Source organism: Myotis yumanensis, unplaced genomic scaffold (genome assembly GCF_028538775.1).
Source record: "Myotis yumanensis isolate MYYU_CA2020_CCGP unplaced genomic scaffold, mMyoYum1.0.hap1 SCAF_1, whole genome shotgun sequence".
NCBI lineage: Eukaryota > Metazoa > Chordata > Mammalia > Chiroptera > Vespertilionidae > Myotis > Myotis yumanensis.
Window position 1 is genome coordinate 385,871 of NW_027223752.1, and position 15,888 is coordinate 401,758.

Consider the following 15,888-nt stretch of genomic DNA (forward strand, 5'->3'; position numbering starts at 1 on the left):
CGCACACACACAGAGGGACCCCTCCCAGGCCCCCACTGCACACACAGAGGGACCCAATGTTCAATGCCGTTAGGGCAACAAGGACGGGAGTCAGGTTTTGACTAGTTATCTGACCAAACCTACACTCATCTGAGAAGGGGACAGAGACAGCGGGGCTGGGGGTGCTGCCGAAGGGCCCTCCCGTCACCCGAGGCGCTGGGCTGAGCCGTCCACTCTGGGCCACCAGAGGCCTCTTCGGGCCACAGTCCAGCGTCCAGGCGAGGAAGCCTGGTCACAGCGGAAAGGGAAGACGCCGCCGACAGGCAAACACCCTTCCCTTCAGCCTGGAGCCCTCAGTCCTTGCCTGCTGTTCGGCCGGCACCTCAGTGTGATCCCAACCGCGAGGTCACTGCGCTCGAAAAGGAGGTGCTTCAGGGAGAGCTGAGCTAGAGGCAAGACAGAGCCCTCCCGGCCCCACACTCAGAACCCCAGGGCCAAGGCTGAGGGGGGGGGGGGGTGCTGCTCTGATGGAGGGGGGTGCAGAAAATTGTTTCATATTTTGTTACATCAATGGCTTGAAAATTTTTATTTAACTTCAGCAAATATTGGGAATAGAAAAATGAACTCTGCAGAATCGCACAAATAAATTTTCCCGATCTCCACTACAAATGTTATCCTCCAATGGCTAAGCAATGATCATGCTATGAACAGTCACCATAATCATGAGTACTGAGATAGAAAACAGGCGGAGACAGTCAAGTATTTCTCACACAGCATAGTACAACTTCTTTTCTTTAAAATCCCCAGGTGGGCTTCATCACTTGAAAAGATATACAGCAATTCGACGATCGTGTCAAACTTAGCCTTGCACATCTATTAAAATCCTGAAGTTTTTAGCAACTTACAAAGCACTCCGCCAAGTCGAGCCTGCGCGGGCCTGTGGGCTCCGGAGGGACCTGTGCGCACTGGTGGCTGGCGGGACGGACGGGCGTCCTCTGAGCAGGCGGTTGTGCTTCATCGGGTGAGGAAAGGCGGGCCCAGGCGCAGGGGTGCCCGCTGCTGGGCCTCGCAGGCCTCGGCTTGAGGCAAAGCTGCACATGATTAAAAGCTGGAGTCTGGGCTTTAGGAGTGACTGGGGGTGGGGGTAGGGGTGGGGAGAAGTGGGGGCTCTGCCCTCTCCGAGGAAGGAGGGGACCACCTTCCCAACCTCCAGAACTCCCGGGCCCTGCAGTCTGCCCAGGCCGGTTCGGGGGAGCCAGCGCGGATGGACTCAGCCTTGAGGCCCTAGACCCGCTGCCACAACCTGCTTCCTCCAGGACTGAGCGCGTACACCCCGAGTGTCAGAAGACGCGGTCCTGATGGCGCCCGGCCATGTGCATTGGCCTGGGCCTTCCAGTCCAGCGCAACTCCAGAGCGGGCTGCGCGGAGGGCGGTGAAGCATGTCCTGGAGGGGAACCAGGGAACCGTGTTTGCATGGACAGATGTCCTCTGGGAAGACAACAGCGGAGGGAAAACGTCATGGTCCAGAGGCGTGGGAATTATTCCCAGAACAGTGCAAGGCATCTGTAATTACATTTATTCCAGGGATGAAAAACTGGAATTTTATATTGTTGCATATTTTGAAATTTTTTGGGTAAGATAAGGGACTATTAGGTGTTTCAAAGACCAACCTTTCGGCTCATGACGAAAGCCAAGTCCGCGTGTGAAGGGTGCATGAGCGGTTGATGCAGTCCAATGAGGCTCCACCACCGGGGAAGGAGCCCCAGCCCCTTCTCATACGGGAAACAAGAGGCCCGAGAACGGAGCAGAGCCCAGCGGGACGGGGTGGCTGGTGGGGAGGGCGCTCTCTGCTCTGGGCAGGTCGCTCCGCTTGGGCCAAGGGTGGTGCTACGCTCCATATGGAGCCGGTAAAAGGACAAGCAGCCTTCCGGACTCCCGAGGCGGACGGTGGAACCACCACTGAAATCGCTGCTCTCCGTCATCCTACAATGAACCTGAAACAAGACCTAGACGCCTTCTTGGCCAAAGGGCCCAAACCATGAAGAACACAGTTGGTGGCAATGCCGCTGCCTGCAGAGCAGAGGAAAGGCCCTCTGGCACACGTTTCGGTGGCTTGAAAACAAACTCATCAATGGCGTAACGGTAATAACTTAAGAATGTGTCATGTTCAGTTGTGGAATACAGGTTTAGAGCTATTTTATAAATTTGGGATTCAGGTATGAATATAAATAAAATAATGCATAAAAACAGAACAAAAGCTTGAATCCTGGGTCCTAGGGTTTAGCGAGGGGCTGAGGAAGGCGGCTCCACCTCCTGCGCCTGGCAGGTCCGGCCAGTGGAACGCACTGGTGGCTTATTTTTGGTGCACGGTTATACCAACAGTACATCTGATATTCAGAAAGACAAAAATAGGGGGGAGCAGGAATTTAAAGTGACAATGAGCACACTTACAGGCGCGTGATATTTGAGGAAACTTTATACACGCAGGAAACTGCTTACTTTGTCCTGCAGAGTCAAGTTGTAAACCAATTGTGTTTTCATACTCATGTTCTGATTAGAGGTTTGTGAGCATCAAAGGGTCTTACAGTTAAAAACTATCAAAGCATTTCACGGGACTGGCGTCTGGGTGGCACACACGGCGAGCCCGCTCAGCGGTGCCGCCCGACCTCGGCTCCTGGCCGTGCTCACCAGTCCCCGAGGCGGTGGCTCCCTGGGTAAGAGCTACATTACAGAACTAATCACTGTTTCAAACCAGCCAGCACAACATTCAAGTAACAAGGTGTTTCAATGGAGAAGCGAGAAGAACTTTACCTAACACTTTACACAGCTACATAAAATTAAATAAAACCAACTTTTAATGCATATGTAATACAATTTATATCTTTTAGGATTTCTAAACTAAAACTATCATTTGCTTCAATGGTACTATATTTTGCACAATAACTTATACTTAGGAGAAATCTTCCACAAAAATAGATATAATTATGACATTCACATTGATACTCTTTAAGACAAAGCTGAGGGAACACGGTCCCTGACCTCCCACCCCACGCACACCTGTGATGCACCAAAGTCTTGATATGTTTAAAAGGGTCTCACATCGGTAAGACCAGTCACTCGCTGTCAGCCAAGTGGTTTCTTGCATTTACATCATTGCAAAGACAGTGTAAGAACAGCTGAGCACACAGTGCTATCTTAGGTGTGACACGGGCGGAAGCAGCCAGGCCAAGACGACGTCTCTTCCTTCTGGCCAATGGAAACCACGGGCCCCTTTTCCTCGGAGACAGAGCCCATGTCAGCTGTGGTGCCGGAGGGAAGACCAGCGCGGTGGTGCCGAAGCAGGTGAAGACCAAAGAGCACGTGGTGCCGAGCAGGCCGAGACCTGGTCCTGCCTCGCTGCAGGACGGGCACCAAGCTCCCTGCGGCCAGGGACCAGTTCCCAAGGAACACAGCCTGGGCCAAGGGGAGGACAGCCTGCTGGCAGAGTGAGAGCCCCTGCAGGAGGCCCCTGCTCCCCCAGGGAGGAACGAGGCCGGGAGGAAGAAGGCCGAGGAGGAATGAGGCCGAGGAGGAGGGAGGTCAGGGAGGAGGGAGGCCGGGGAGGAAGGAGGCTGGGGAGGAGGGAGGCTGGGGAGGAATGAGGCCGAGGAGGAGGGAGGTCAGGGAGGAGGGAGGCCGGGGAGGAATGAGGCCGAGGAGGAGGGAGGTCAGGGAGGAAGGAGGCCGGGGAGGAAGGAGGCCGGGGAGGAAGGAGGCCGGGGAGGAAGGAGGCCGAGGAGGAGGGAGGTCAGGGAGGAAGGAGGCTGGGGAGGAAGGAGGCCGGGGAGGAGGGAGGCTGGGGAGGAAGGAGGCTGGGAGGGAGACCATGAGAAGCAGCAAGGAGCCTAAAGCCCCTGCCCAGGCCGTGTCCCTTACTGCGATGTGCAAAAGTATGACCCCTCCCCATGGTCCCTGCGCTTGCAATGACACAGCAGGCTTGCGATGCAGAGAAAACCGAGTGTGGGTGGTTCCTAGTGTTATCTCGCTCCCTGCCTGGGCAGGACCGTGGCTGGACTGCCCTCTGCCTCCCGACTGCCGCTGCCCTCACCTGCGAGGACGCCCAGTGCAGGGACAGAGGAAAGCTCAGAAAGTCCCATCTTACTGCCCCTTCCGAACAACCTTTGCCCAGGTTCCTTTAAACAAAAGGTCCAAATCCAAACAAGCTATGATTCTAGCTGACCCTCTTCCTAAAATCAGCTGACTTAAAAAAGGCAAGGTGCTTGCGTCAAAACACATCCAATTTTAATTGCATATTTCAAATTCTTAAGAATTGCTTACGCGCCTTAAAGCCTCGCACTTCTTTCTTTTTTGGTATTGAAAGCAGGAAAAGTGTTTAAATGATGGGAAAACGACCACAGAAAGCTCCTGCAGCGTGGCTCGTGCAGGCGGAGCTGCGGGGGATCGGCCGCCAGGCTCCCCACAGCCCGCAGCAGCTCCCGTCGGCCGAGAGCAGCAGCGACACTGGGAGTCTCAGGACGCTCGTTAGAAGTTTCACTTGCTCCCAGGCCAACCAGAGGCAGTGCAGCCACTGCGGGCTGTGTGCTCTGGCTGTGGGCTCACCAGCACCGGCCACCTGCTCCCGCCTCGCTCTGTGCTACGCTGGGGGAGAGGGCGGGGCCGTGTGGCCTCATCGGGGCCTGAGAACCAAGGGGTGTGGAGTGACAGGGAGAAGCTAGGCTGCCCAGGAGGAGGGGAGCAACGTGCACTTTTAGAAACCCTCCCGGCTACTGTTCCGTGTGGACTGCCTGCCATCGAAGCCTGCCCCTTCAGGCCGGCGGCAGTGGGCTCTCTCACGCCCGGTGGTGTCATCTTTGGCAAGCAATGGACGTGAAAGAGCTACGACACTGAAGCAGAAACGGGACTGAGAATGCGCTGCCCGAGGAGAAGGCACCAAGTCCAAGTGTACAAGCACCAGTGCAGGGCACGGACCAAATCTCCTGGAGTTGGTTGGGGGGAACCGGGAAAAGAGGGCGGCACCCATCCCGGGGCTGCGATGCTGAGCGCTGAAGGCAGAGGATGGAGCCCACGTTCCTTTTAAGCTACGTGTCCAAAGAGAGCTGCTGCGAACCAGCTTTCTACCAGCCGGGAAGGCAGGAGAGGTCAACGCCAACTAGATTCATCAGCCATCATTGCACCTGCTTCCGGGGAACAGGATCGAATCGGGGCGTTTGGCACGATGAAGGGGACAGTGCAGTCTGCACACACGGTGACATCCAGAAACATGATCTCAGGTGGGGTTCTCCGAACGGAACCGGAGACCCCCCCAGAAGGCCAACAGGTCCAGTTGCTGAGAACGACATGATGCACAGAGGAGCGATCCAGGCCATGCAGGAAGAGGCGTGCCTTCCAGTCGGCCACCTGCTCGGAAGCTGTGGACGGATGGGGAGAGCTGCCATGGGGGGCCCGGAGCTCTGCCTGGGGAGGCGGCCCCAGGGCCAGGGCGCCGTGCAGCCACGAGATCCCAGCACGTAGACCGCGCGTGAGATGCACGGAGCTCTCCGGGAAGTGGCGCCAACATGGAGGAACGAGCAAAGAATTAAGGCAGATGTAGCACAGGACCGGAAGTGTTGCCGTTTTTGGTAATAGCTGCTTGTCCACAGATGTGAGCAGATGGCCAGGTGAAACCTTGTCATACCTGATGTCCGGGAACACAGGCGCCCATACCACGCGCGGAAGCTGCCTGCGTTTCTCAGGAGGCAGATGCATATCTGACGTCAAGAACAGAAGCAGCCTGAGGAAAGGAGAACAAAAGAATCAGCCCGGCCGGCGTGGTTCAGTGGCTGAGTGTTGACCTTTGAACTAGGACAGTGGTCGGCAAACTCATTAGTCAACAGAGCCAAATAGCAACAGTACAACGATTGAAATTTCTTTTGAGAGCCAAATTTTTTAAACTTAAACTATATAGGTAGGTACATTGTTATTAACTTAATTAGGGTACTTCTAAGGCTTAGGAAGAGCCACACTCAAGGGGCCCAAGAGCTGCATGTGGCTCGCGAGCTGCAGTTTGCCGACCACGGAACTAGGAGGTCACGGTTCAATTCCCAGCCAAGGCATATGCCCGGGTTGTGAGCTCCATCCCCAGTGAAGGGCGTGCAGGAGGCAGCCAATCGATGATTGCCTCTCATCATTGATATTTCTATCCCTCTCCCTCTCCCTCTCTTAAATCAATAAAAAAAATTTTTTTAATAAAAGAAGAACAAAGAGCAGGAAACGATGCAAATGGCTTGTTCTGGTGTCCTGCAAGGGGAGAGGTGGACCTGCTGACTGCCCCGTACACAGCAGGCACAGCAGAGCTCCTGAGGCGGGCCCAGGAGGTGGCTGCACAGCGTGGCCCCTGCAGCCAGATGCCCGGCTCAGAGCCTGGCTCTGCCACTTTCCAGCTGTCTCCTTGCAGGATACACGCAGGCACGGAGCCCACCACACAGGACAAACAAGCCGGCCAGGGCAGGGAGCGTGTGCTCAGCGAGGGTAGCAGCTAGAGGCTGCCAGGCTCCTGCTGGGACAGGACACCTACGACCCTGCAGATGGCAGGACCCGCTTTCACCGCTGCCCCGGCATTTCTCCACTCTCCGCTCCGTTTTCAAGCCAGATGCCCACCCCAAACCTCCAACCTAAAGGTCCCTTGTAGGCCTTGCTCCCCTCGTGGTGTCTTGTTGCCAGGAAACAACGGCTACGCATCCAGAAGCTGCACATGCGCCCGTTCAGGGCACTCAGGTCACGGGAGGGCTGGGCGTCCATCGCGAGCCTTCTGAGCGACGCAGAGCCCCACCCCCACCGCCGCTCCAGCGCTCGCTTTGCCCTTTCTGACACGCCCAGCCCCGGGCCCACCGCTGGCTCCTCAGCGAACCCTGGATCTCAGCAGCCCAGACCCGGGGCTTCCCCACCTTCTCAGTCTGCAGGGCAAGCACACAGAGAAAGCTCTCTCTCTTGCAAACGCGCATGTCCTGTCCCCAGGAAGCCTCCTGAGTGGAGTCCAGGACCTTAGGAAGTGAATGTGTGCTACAGGGGCAACTGGCACAGGATGAAATCACGGCCACAGATGGAGATGCCTTCGCGCTGCTCGGAGGCTGCTGTGAGCCAGGGCTGCAGGCAGGCCACGCGCGACTGGCCGGGACCCTCGCATCGGCCACACTTCCTACAGGGCCTCTCAGTCTAACCAGCGGGCCGGGCAGCACATGCTGCCCACACGCCCGGACCCCCCCCCACTCGGGCGGGAGCCTCTGGCTGCTCCCCGCTTTCAGAGGAGAGCACAACAGCAGGAAACAGGCAGCGCGGCATCCCCATGGCTGTGGGAGGCTCTGAGGAGAAAGTGACTTTCCTGGTAAAGCCCAGCCAACCGGGAAGTGACCGGAGCAGTGAACAATGCCAATGAGAAGTGATGGCGACGACCGGGCCCTGTGCCGACGGGAGGCCAGGCCACAGGTGGGAAACAGAACAAGCCCGTCCCAGCAGCAGGGAGGGACGGGGGTCCCTGCCTGACCACCACCCAGCTGTCCCACCAACCGCTCCAGACTGCCCCCGTGGAAGCAGTGAGCCCCGCACCGCGGCCGCGCAGGACGCACAGTGAGGCGGCTGCACTGCACAGGGGCTGCGCTCCGCGGACACTCCGGGGCACTTGCAGCTCTCCGCTCCATGCTCCACGGCAGAGCTCTTACGGTGCTTAAAGAGAAGCTGGGAGTGTGGGATCGTCTGTGGCTGGGGAAACCACGGTCAAATGAGGAATTTGTCCAGGAATTCAAATGTAAGGCACACCCAGGGACAAACACCTGAACGAACTCAACACACAGATCATGCATGTACAGGCTGACGTCCGCTGCGGGCTCACCTCCTCCTCCTCCTCGGGGACCTTGAGAGCACTGTCCGGGGACTTGACGGGCTTCTGGCCGCTGGGCCCATTGGTCTCTTCCTTCCCATGCTCTGCCTCCCATTCTTGTAAAACTTCATCTATGTTGAAGCGGCGTCGATAATTTACGAAAAAGTTTTTCACTTGTACCACGGATTTGTTCCCAATCACATCCGAGATGGCCTGGAAGTCCCGGCCGTATTTCCTGATGGCTGAAGAGAATGTGTGTTTCAACACAGAGAACACCGAGGGGAACCCCCACGCAGAGGCCTTCCTGCATGCAGACGAGGAAACCCACAGGCTTCATCCGCGGGCCTACCCAGTCCCAGACCAGAGGGGGTGGTCTAGCCACACCCAGACAGCTGACCCGAGGCCAGGGCACCCTGCCAGCAGATGCCCCGTGAACACTGGCCACCCAGCAATGCCTGTGGGTGAGGACACTCCGCCCCCATCCTCTCAGGGTCCCAGGACTACAACACCCCCATCTTAAACCCTAACACTCAGTCTGCTAAAATGAACTACTCACACCTATACCACTGACACCTCCACACTAGCTTTAATCTTGTGAGACCAGAGGGAGTGGTGATGTGGCTGAAAGTGACCCCCGGAGTCTGCTTCCACGCGAGCAGTGCACTGGCCCAGGGTGTGGGGGAGCTCACCAGTCTCTCCTGAAAGCGCTCTAGGAGAAGGAGCCATACCTTGCACGGCGAGCAGCTGCTCCTCTGTGGTCCAGCGCGCGTTGCACTTCTGAATGACCTGGACACCCAAACGCATCATGTCAGCACGCCCACCACCCACCCTTAGAAGCCAGCCACCCTTTCTCAGGCCAGGGCTCACGCCGGCTCAGCTTATGAAGCCATCACATCTTTCCCCAAGAGGGTGAGAGGTGCGCACTGGGGACAGAGCACAGGGTGTGGCCTCTGTGATGACGCTGACAGTCCTACCTCGGGAAGTCGGTACAGCTCAATTCCACCGTCGAGTTTTTCTTTGAGAGCACTGTTGGTCTGTTTAATGTTCTGAATCTAAGAGAGAAAAAACTATTATCCTATGTAATAAAAGCTTAATATGCAAATCAACTAAACGTGAGAATGACGCTTCACTATGACACACACTGACCACCAGGGGGCACACTCAACACAGGAGCTGCCCCCAGGCCAGCCAAGGCGGGTGCCAGCGGGGGCCCCCCGATCGCCCTGCCGGTCACCCCACAGATCAGCCCTGATCGCCGGCCAGGCCTAGCGATCCTACCTGTGCATGAATTTCGTGCACTGGGCCTCTAGTTTTAAAATAAAAAACTCAAGTAGGGCGTGGTGGGCTAGTCCACAGGCAGCGGGCACGGTGGGGCCCCACTCCTGCTCAGCGGGGCTCCAGGCTCTGCGCCCGCAGGAGAAAGTGGCAGGAGAGTGATCTGACATCAGGTAAGGAGAGGCACGAGTCAGTGACACTGAAGAGAACCTGGACGGTGCTGGTGGCTCCATGGCTCGTGGGGGAAAGAGAAATGGTCACTGGTGCAGAGAAGGCAGTGCTAATAAACAGTTCTGAGGGTTCTCTTTCTCCCTCTCCCTTCCTCTCTCTGAAATCAATAAAAACACCTTTTAAAAAATATTTCCTTAATTGTTTAAGCTGCTGTTGGTCAGGTTTTCTGTCATTTCCGGGCGAACGGTTCCCTGACACACAACCAAACACGGGCCCCCAGATAACCCGCCACTGAGTCCAGTGCGCCAGGCAGGAGAGTGAGGTTGTGGGCGGCAGACACCTGTCTCCGCCTCAGCAAGTCAGACTCGAAGCCCGCTCTCTTCGACCATGTGAACGAGGAGCCACCTTCAAGTTAAAAAGCCCTGCTCTCCTCTTGTCTACCCCGCCACGGCACCAGCAGCGCTGCGGAAGAGGGATGCAGCCGCAGGGAGTCCTGCAGAGGAAGGGCAGGTGCACCCGGGAGCCCACAGCCTGATCGGGGCGAGCGCTTCCCATGCAAGCAGAGCTCCCAATACCCCGAGCTGTGGCCCTCGGCTGGTGCCCCAGAAGGTGGGGCAGCCCTCAGCTGGCACCCCGGGAGGTGGGCGGCCCTCAGCTGGCGCCCCGGGAGGTGGGCGGCCCTCAGCTGGCGCCCCGGGAGGTGGGCGGCCCTCAGCTGGCGCCCCGGGAGGTGGGCGGCCCTCAGCTGGCGCCCCGGGAGGTGGGCGGCCCTCAGCTGGCGCCCCGGGAGGTGGGCGGCCCTCAGCTGGCGCCCTGGGAGGTGGGCGGCCCTCAGCTGGCGCCCCGGGAGGTGGGTGGCCCTCAGCTGATGCCCCGGAAGGTGGGTGGCCCTCAGCTGATGCCCCGGAAGGTGGGTGGCCCTCAGCTGGTGCCCCGGAAGGTGGGTGGCCCTCAGCTGGTGCCCCGGAAGGTGGGTGGCCCTCAGCGGGTGCCCCGGAAGGTGGGTGGCCCTCAGCTGGTGCCCCGGAAGGTGGCTGGCCCTCAGCGGGTGCCCTTGAAGGTGGATGGCCCTCAGTGGGTGTCCTGGAAGGTGGGTGGCCCTCAGCTGATGCCCCAGAAGGTGGGTGGCCCTCAGTGGGTGCCCTGGAAGGTGGGCAGCGAGGACTGACCTCCTCTCTGAAAAGAGGCCTGGGAGGCTAAGTGGTTCTCCTAAGATTAGAGTGCAGCTGCGCTAGCCGCACGCCAGGAGCCATGCCTCGACCCCGGGCCTGCTGTCCTGGGCTCGCTCCCTCCTGCACCACAGGCAGACGGGCCTCGGACCCCATTCTTCTCACCCCCGAAAGTGAGAGCCGACCTCCTATTTGACCTTCAAACAAGTCAAAGCAGCAAAAACTAAAGTAAACCCTCAGCCCACATCTGCGGACAGAGAGAGAGGAGGGGCAGGAGGGAGGGCAGAAAGGGGAAGCGCAAAAAAGGGCGACACTAGGCTACGCAGGTGAATTTCAGCTGCGATGTCCCAGGCAAAATTAGATTCAGACAACAAACACGCTATTTCTCATGCCAGCATCCATAGTAGGAAAGGGTTACATTTTTTTTCTTTTTATTGATTTGCGAGAGGAAGAAAGAGTGAGGAGGCAGAAAAGGGTTAATTTAAAAAACAATGTCCTTTACAAGAACATCAAAACAGCGCCAAATATCCAGGAGTGACTAGCGAAGGGCAAATAAGACCTACACACTGAAAACAACACAACAGAGAAGCGAGGCCGCGGTAAGCGTGGGGTATTTCATGGGTCAGGTGGCGTTAATTCTCTACTTTGATCTATAAATGCAGTACAATCGCAATCAAGATTCGAGCAGAATTATTTTTCTGGAAATTGAGAAGATGATTCTAAATCTAAATGGAAAAGGGCCGTGAATGGCCAAGACAATCCTGGAGGACTTGTACTACAGACCCTGTAGGGGGCCGCCTGGGAGGCACCTAGGCATTTTCTTATTATTGTCAGCTGAACTCAGAGCATAGGCAGCCACGCCCTGGGAACATGCTTCCCCAATAAGGCTGGACATGTTAATCAGGCAGGGGCGGAACTAGATATGTAAATCTAGGCCTTTAAAATAAACCTGCTGTGTGGCTCAGCCGCTTTTGCCGCCTCTCCATCAGAGAGGATGGCGCCCACCTGGCCCCAGCTTAAAATCTATTTCTGCATCTTGGTCTTTCTCTAATTTCTTAATCCCCAGCTCCTCCGCTCAAGAACCTGTCGTTTTCCCGTGCGGGTCGCGGGAAACAGAAACAGCCCACCACAAGACCCGACTTACACTCTCCCTCCAGACAGTACCTGCTGTGAAGGAGAACATACAGAGGGACAGACGGAGCGGACAGGAAACCCGCACTGACCACCAGAAGCTGCAAGGAAAACGAAGGCCCTGCCCTGCAGCGGGAGGGCAATCTTTTCAACACACAGCACACGGTTCACTAGGAACCCACACGCCACACTGACCCTGCGCAGAGCAGCACACACAGAAAAACCTCCGGGCAGACTGAAGTCCAAACTGTAAGAGGCTTGGACAGATACAGGCAGACAAATGCAAGCAGCCCACCTTCTACCCTACACAGGGATGAACCCGGTCTGGGTTAAAGACTTAAAGCTTAGACTTGAAACCATAAACATTCTAGAAGAAAACATAGGCAGTAAAACCTCGGACACTTCTCGTAGCAATATTTTTTCTGATATATCTCCTTGGGCAAGGGCAACAAAAAGAAACAAAAAGAAAAAATAAACAAATGAGACCACGTCAAACTAAAGAGTTTTTGCACAGCACAGGAAACCATCAACAACATGAAAAGACAGCCACTGAATGGGAGAACATATTTGCCAATGATATATCTGATAAGGAGTTAATATCCAAAATTTATAAAGAACTTTGAAAAATGCAACTGCCTTATGACCCAGTGATTCCTCTTCTGGGAATTTATCCAAAGAAACCCAAAACACTAATTCAAAAGAATCTATGTATCTCTATGTCCACTGCAGCGTCATTTACAACAGCCAAGATGTGGAAGCAACCCCAGTGTCCATCAGCAGACAAGTGGCTAAAAAAGCAGTGGTACACTTACACAATGAAATACTACCCTGCTGGAAAAAGAATTTTTTTTTTAAAGAAAATTTTTCACCCTTTGTGACAGCATGGATGGACCTGGAGAACATTACACTAAGCGAAATAAGCTAGCCAGAGAAAGACAAGTACCATATGATTTCACTCATAGGTGGAATTTAAAGCGCAAACTGAACCAATAAGTAAAACAGACAGACTCAGAGAGAGAGAGAGAAGACTGACAGCTGGGGAGTGAATGGTTGGGGAGGGAGACTGAGCAAAAAAGAAAAAAAAAACAGAACCAGTGGGCACGGCAACAGTGTGATGATTGAGAGGGTGAGAGGGGATGAGTGGAGGGATGAGGCATAGAGAGAATGAATGGTGATGTTTTGAAAAAAATAACATAAAATGAAAACATTTTTAAGATGTAAAAGGCAAAACAACACTAGGATCACATGCCGGAACATCTTCCTTACCTAAGAAAGGTTGTTAAGAGAACTCAAAGAGCACTAACCATAAAAGACAAGAGTGAGAAACTGGGCGACTTAAAGTTAAGAATTTCTGTGACTCAAAAGATACCATGAGGAGAGTGAAAAGCCTTAAAACAGAAACGGATGATTTGCGCCCCCTCTTCCAGGGTCAGTTCGCAACGCCTTGGGACATTTCTGTTGCCACAGCTGGTGGGAGGCACTGCTAGCATCTGGTGGGTGAAGGCCAGAGACGCTGCCGGCACTCTCTCAGGCACAAGACAACTCACCACAGAGGAGAACTACAGCCCACATCTCGGCAGTGGTGGTCCGGGAACCTCGCACTGCAGCCCACATCGCGGCAGTGGTGGTCCGGGAACCTCGCACTGCAGCCCACATCGTAGCAGGGGTGGTCCAGGAACCTCACACTGCAGCCCACACTCGCTGCTCTCTGTGCATACCCCCTACCCCAGCAATTCCACAAGGACACACGCACAGTGCAAGGGTCACACAGAAGAATGTTCACATCAGGATTATTTGTAATAGCCCCAAATGGGGAACCCAGACGTTTACCCAGCAGTGAGAAAGAATGAGAACCACGGCTCTACACTACATGGATGCTCTCACATGTTACATGAAAACCAGACATGCAAGAAACCACATCATGTCATCTATAGATATAAAAGCCTAAAATGCAAATTGTCCCCTCGGGAGTTCGACTGCTCCCTATGACGTGCGCTGACCACCAGAGTGCAGCGTGGAGAGAAGGAAGGCCCGACTAGCAGCTGGAAGGCCCCGATCGGCCCTGATCGCCAGCCGGGCCTAGGGACCCTCCCTGTGCATGACTTCCGTGCACCAGGCCTCTAGTTTTTCTATAAAATCCAAAAGTGCACTGCAATCTTGGTGGTGTTAAAGTCCGAATCGTGGCCACGTGCTGGAGAAGGCGGGTGAGCAAGAGGCTCGAGTGGAGCGGGCGCTGCTGTGCTCGGGGTGAGCCATCGGAGGGGACGTGAGTGGGGCTTCGGAGGCAATGGCCATTTCTTGGCCCCGAGAGAGGTTAGTTGGGCGTGTTTGCTGTGTGGACGTCAGTGAGCACACACACACACAAGCATTTATATGCACACATTTGACATCGACTTCAAAGTGAATTCAAGAAAAAGCAGTGAGGAGAAACCAAGATGGCGGCATAGGTAAACACCAGAGATTGCTGCCTCGCACAACCACTTCAAAAATACAACTAAAAGACGGAACAAACATCATCCAGAACCACAGGAAGGCTGGCTGAGTGGAAATTCCACAACTAGAAGGAGAGAAAAGCACACTGAGACTCAGAGGAGGTGCGGCGCGGAAGTAAAATACAGAGGTACGGAGGTGCATGCGGAGAGGGCTGGCGGCTGAGGACACGGTTGTCTTTTTCAATCGGGAGGGAGTCTCAAGCTCTGAGCTCCAGTTCTGGGGAGTCTCTGGGGACCCAGACTCATACGGGAGAAACGGGACTGCCTGGCATAGGTCGAAACTCGAGGGCAGCTTTCTCTCGGAGGCGCTCACAGGGATTGCCGGGGCCTCTGAGGGCAGGACTGAGAGCAGCCATACTGCTCGCTCTGCCCGCCCTGTTGATCCCCTGGGACCCCACTGGCCCAAGCCATGCACGAGGCTTTTGCATATGAAAGGCCCGGCCCTTAGTAATCTGAAAATTACTTAACAAACTGCAGCTGGCCCAAGGCACCAAGGCAACTTGCATTGCTTTACAGCTGGCTTCTGCTGGGTAGCCTCAGGCAGAGGCTAAATTAGCACCTCCTTAGAGATCCAAGAGCCAGTGTACCCAGTGGTCAGAGTGGGACCATCCAGATTACAACTCCTCAGATCCATAAGGGACACACTCAGGGGGCAGACTCAGTGAGCACCAAAGCCCCACTGAAGCAAGTCTTGCCCCAGAAGGGTGTCTTCAGCACAGAAGTTCTCCCACCATAGACACAGCTGATTTTCACAGCCAACTGGCCTGGAGGTCAATTCCTCCCAGTGACACCTAAAACAATCAAGGCTTAACTACAACAAGACTGTGCACAAAGCCCACAAAGGAGTGTTCCAAGAGTGTCCACCTCAGGTCATTGGGGAGGCTGAGCCACTGGGCCTTATAGGACACTTAGGACAGAAAGCCACTCTATCGACACAGCTAAGGATAAAAAATGCCAAGACAAAGAAACAGGTCACAAATGACAGAAATGGAGGAAAGCAAACTGCTGGATATAGAGTTCAAAACCAGGGTTATAAGGTTTTTCAAGAATTTTCTAGAAACTGCCGATAAACTTAATGAGACCCTCAAGAAATCTAGTGAGACCCTCGATGTTGTGATAAAGGCCCAACTAGAAATTAAGCATACACTGACTGAAATAAAGAATATTATACAGACTCTTAACAGCAGACCAGAGGATCGCAAGAATCAAGTCAAAGATTTGAAATACGAAGAAGCAAAAAACAACCAACCAGAAAAGCAAAATGAAAAAAGAATCTAAAAATATGAAGATAGTGTAAGGAGCCTCTGGGACAGCTTCAAGTGTACCAACATCCGAATTATAGGGGTGCCAGAAGAAGAGAGAGGGCAAGATATTGAAAACCTATTTGAAGAAATAATGACAGAAAACTTCCCCTACCTGGTGAAAGAAATAGACTTACAAGTCCAGGAAGCGCAGAGAACCCCAAACAAAAGGAATCCAAAGAGGACCACACCAAGACACATCATAAAATGCCAAGAGCAAAAGACAAAGAGAGAATCTTAAAAGCAGCAAGAGAAAAAAAGTCAGTTACCTACAAGGAAGTACTCATAGGACTGTCAGCTGATTTCTCAACAGTAACTATGCAGGCCAGAAGAGAGTGGCAAGAAATATCAAAGTGATGAATAGCAAGAACCTACAACCAAGATTACTCTACCCAGCAAAGCTATCATTCAGAATTGAAGGTCAGATAAAGAGCTTCACAGATAAGAAAAAGCTAAAGGAGTTCATCACCACCAAACCAGCATTATATGAAATGCTGAAAGGTATCCTTTAAGAAGAG

The 15,888-nt window shown here is 54.4% G+C and overlaps 1 protein-coding gene across 2 annotated transcripts in view; it reads right to left on the reverse strand.

The window, feature by feature from the left end:
• Window positions 1–550: 550 nt before the first annotated feature.
• Window positions 551–15,888, reverse strand: part of RCOR1 (REST corepressor 1) — a 116,509-nt gene continuing 101,171 nt past the window's right edge. The window contains exons 9-13 of one of the 2 annotated variants that reach the window (XR_011471125.1): window positions 8,806–8,883; window positions 8,560–8,617; window positions 7,844–8,073; window positions 1,650–5,749; window positions 551–1,542 (exon numbers count right to left, since the gene is read on the reverse strand). Coding sequence is in view for 1 of the 2 variants with exons in the window: in XM_070411577.1 (XP_070267678.1) it covers window positions 5,708–5,749; window positions 7,844–8,073; window positions 8,560–8,617; window positions 8,806–8,883 (408 nt within the window). In the remaining variant the exon portion in view is untranslated. Of the gene's footprint in view, window positions 5,750–7,843; window positions 8,074–8,559; window positions 8,618–8,805; window positions 8,884–15,888 lie in introns of both variants that reach the window. The other variant, XM_070411577.1, reaches the window with a different exon arrangement.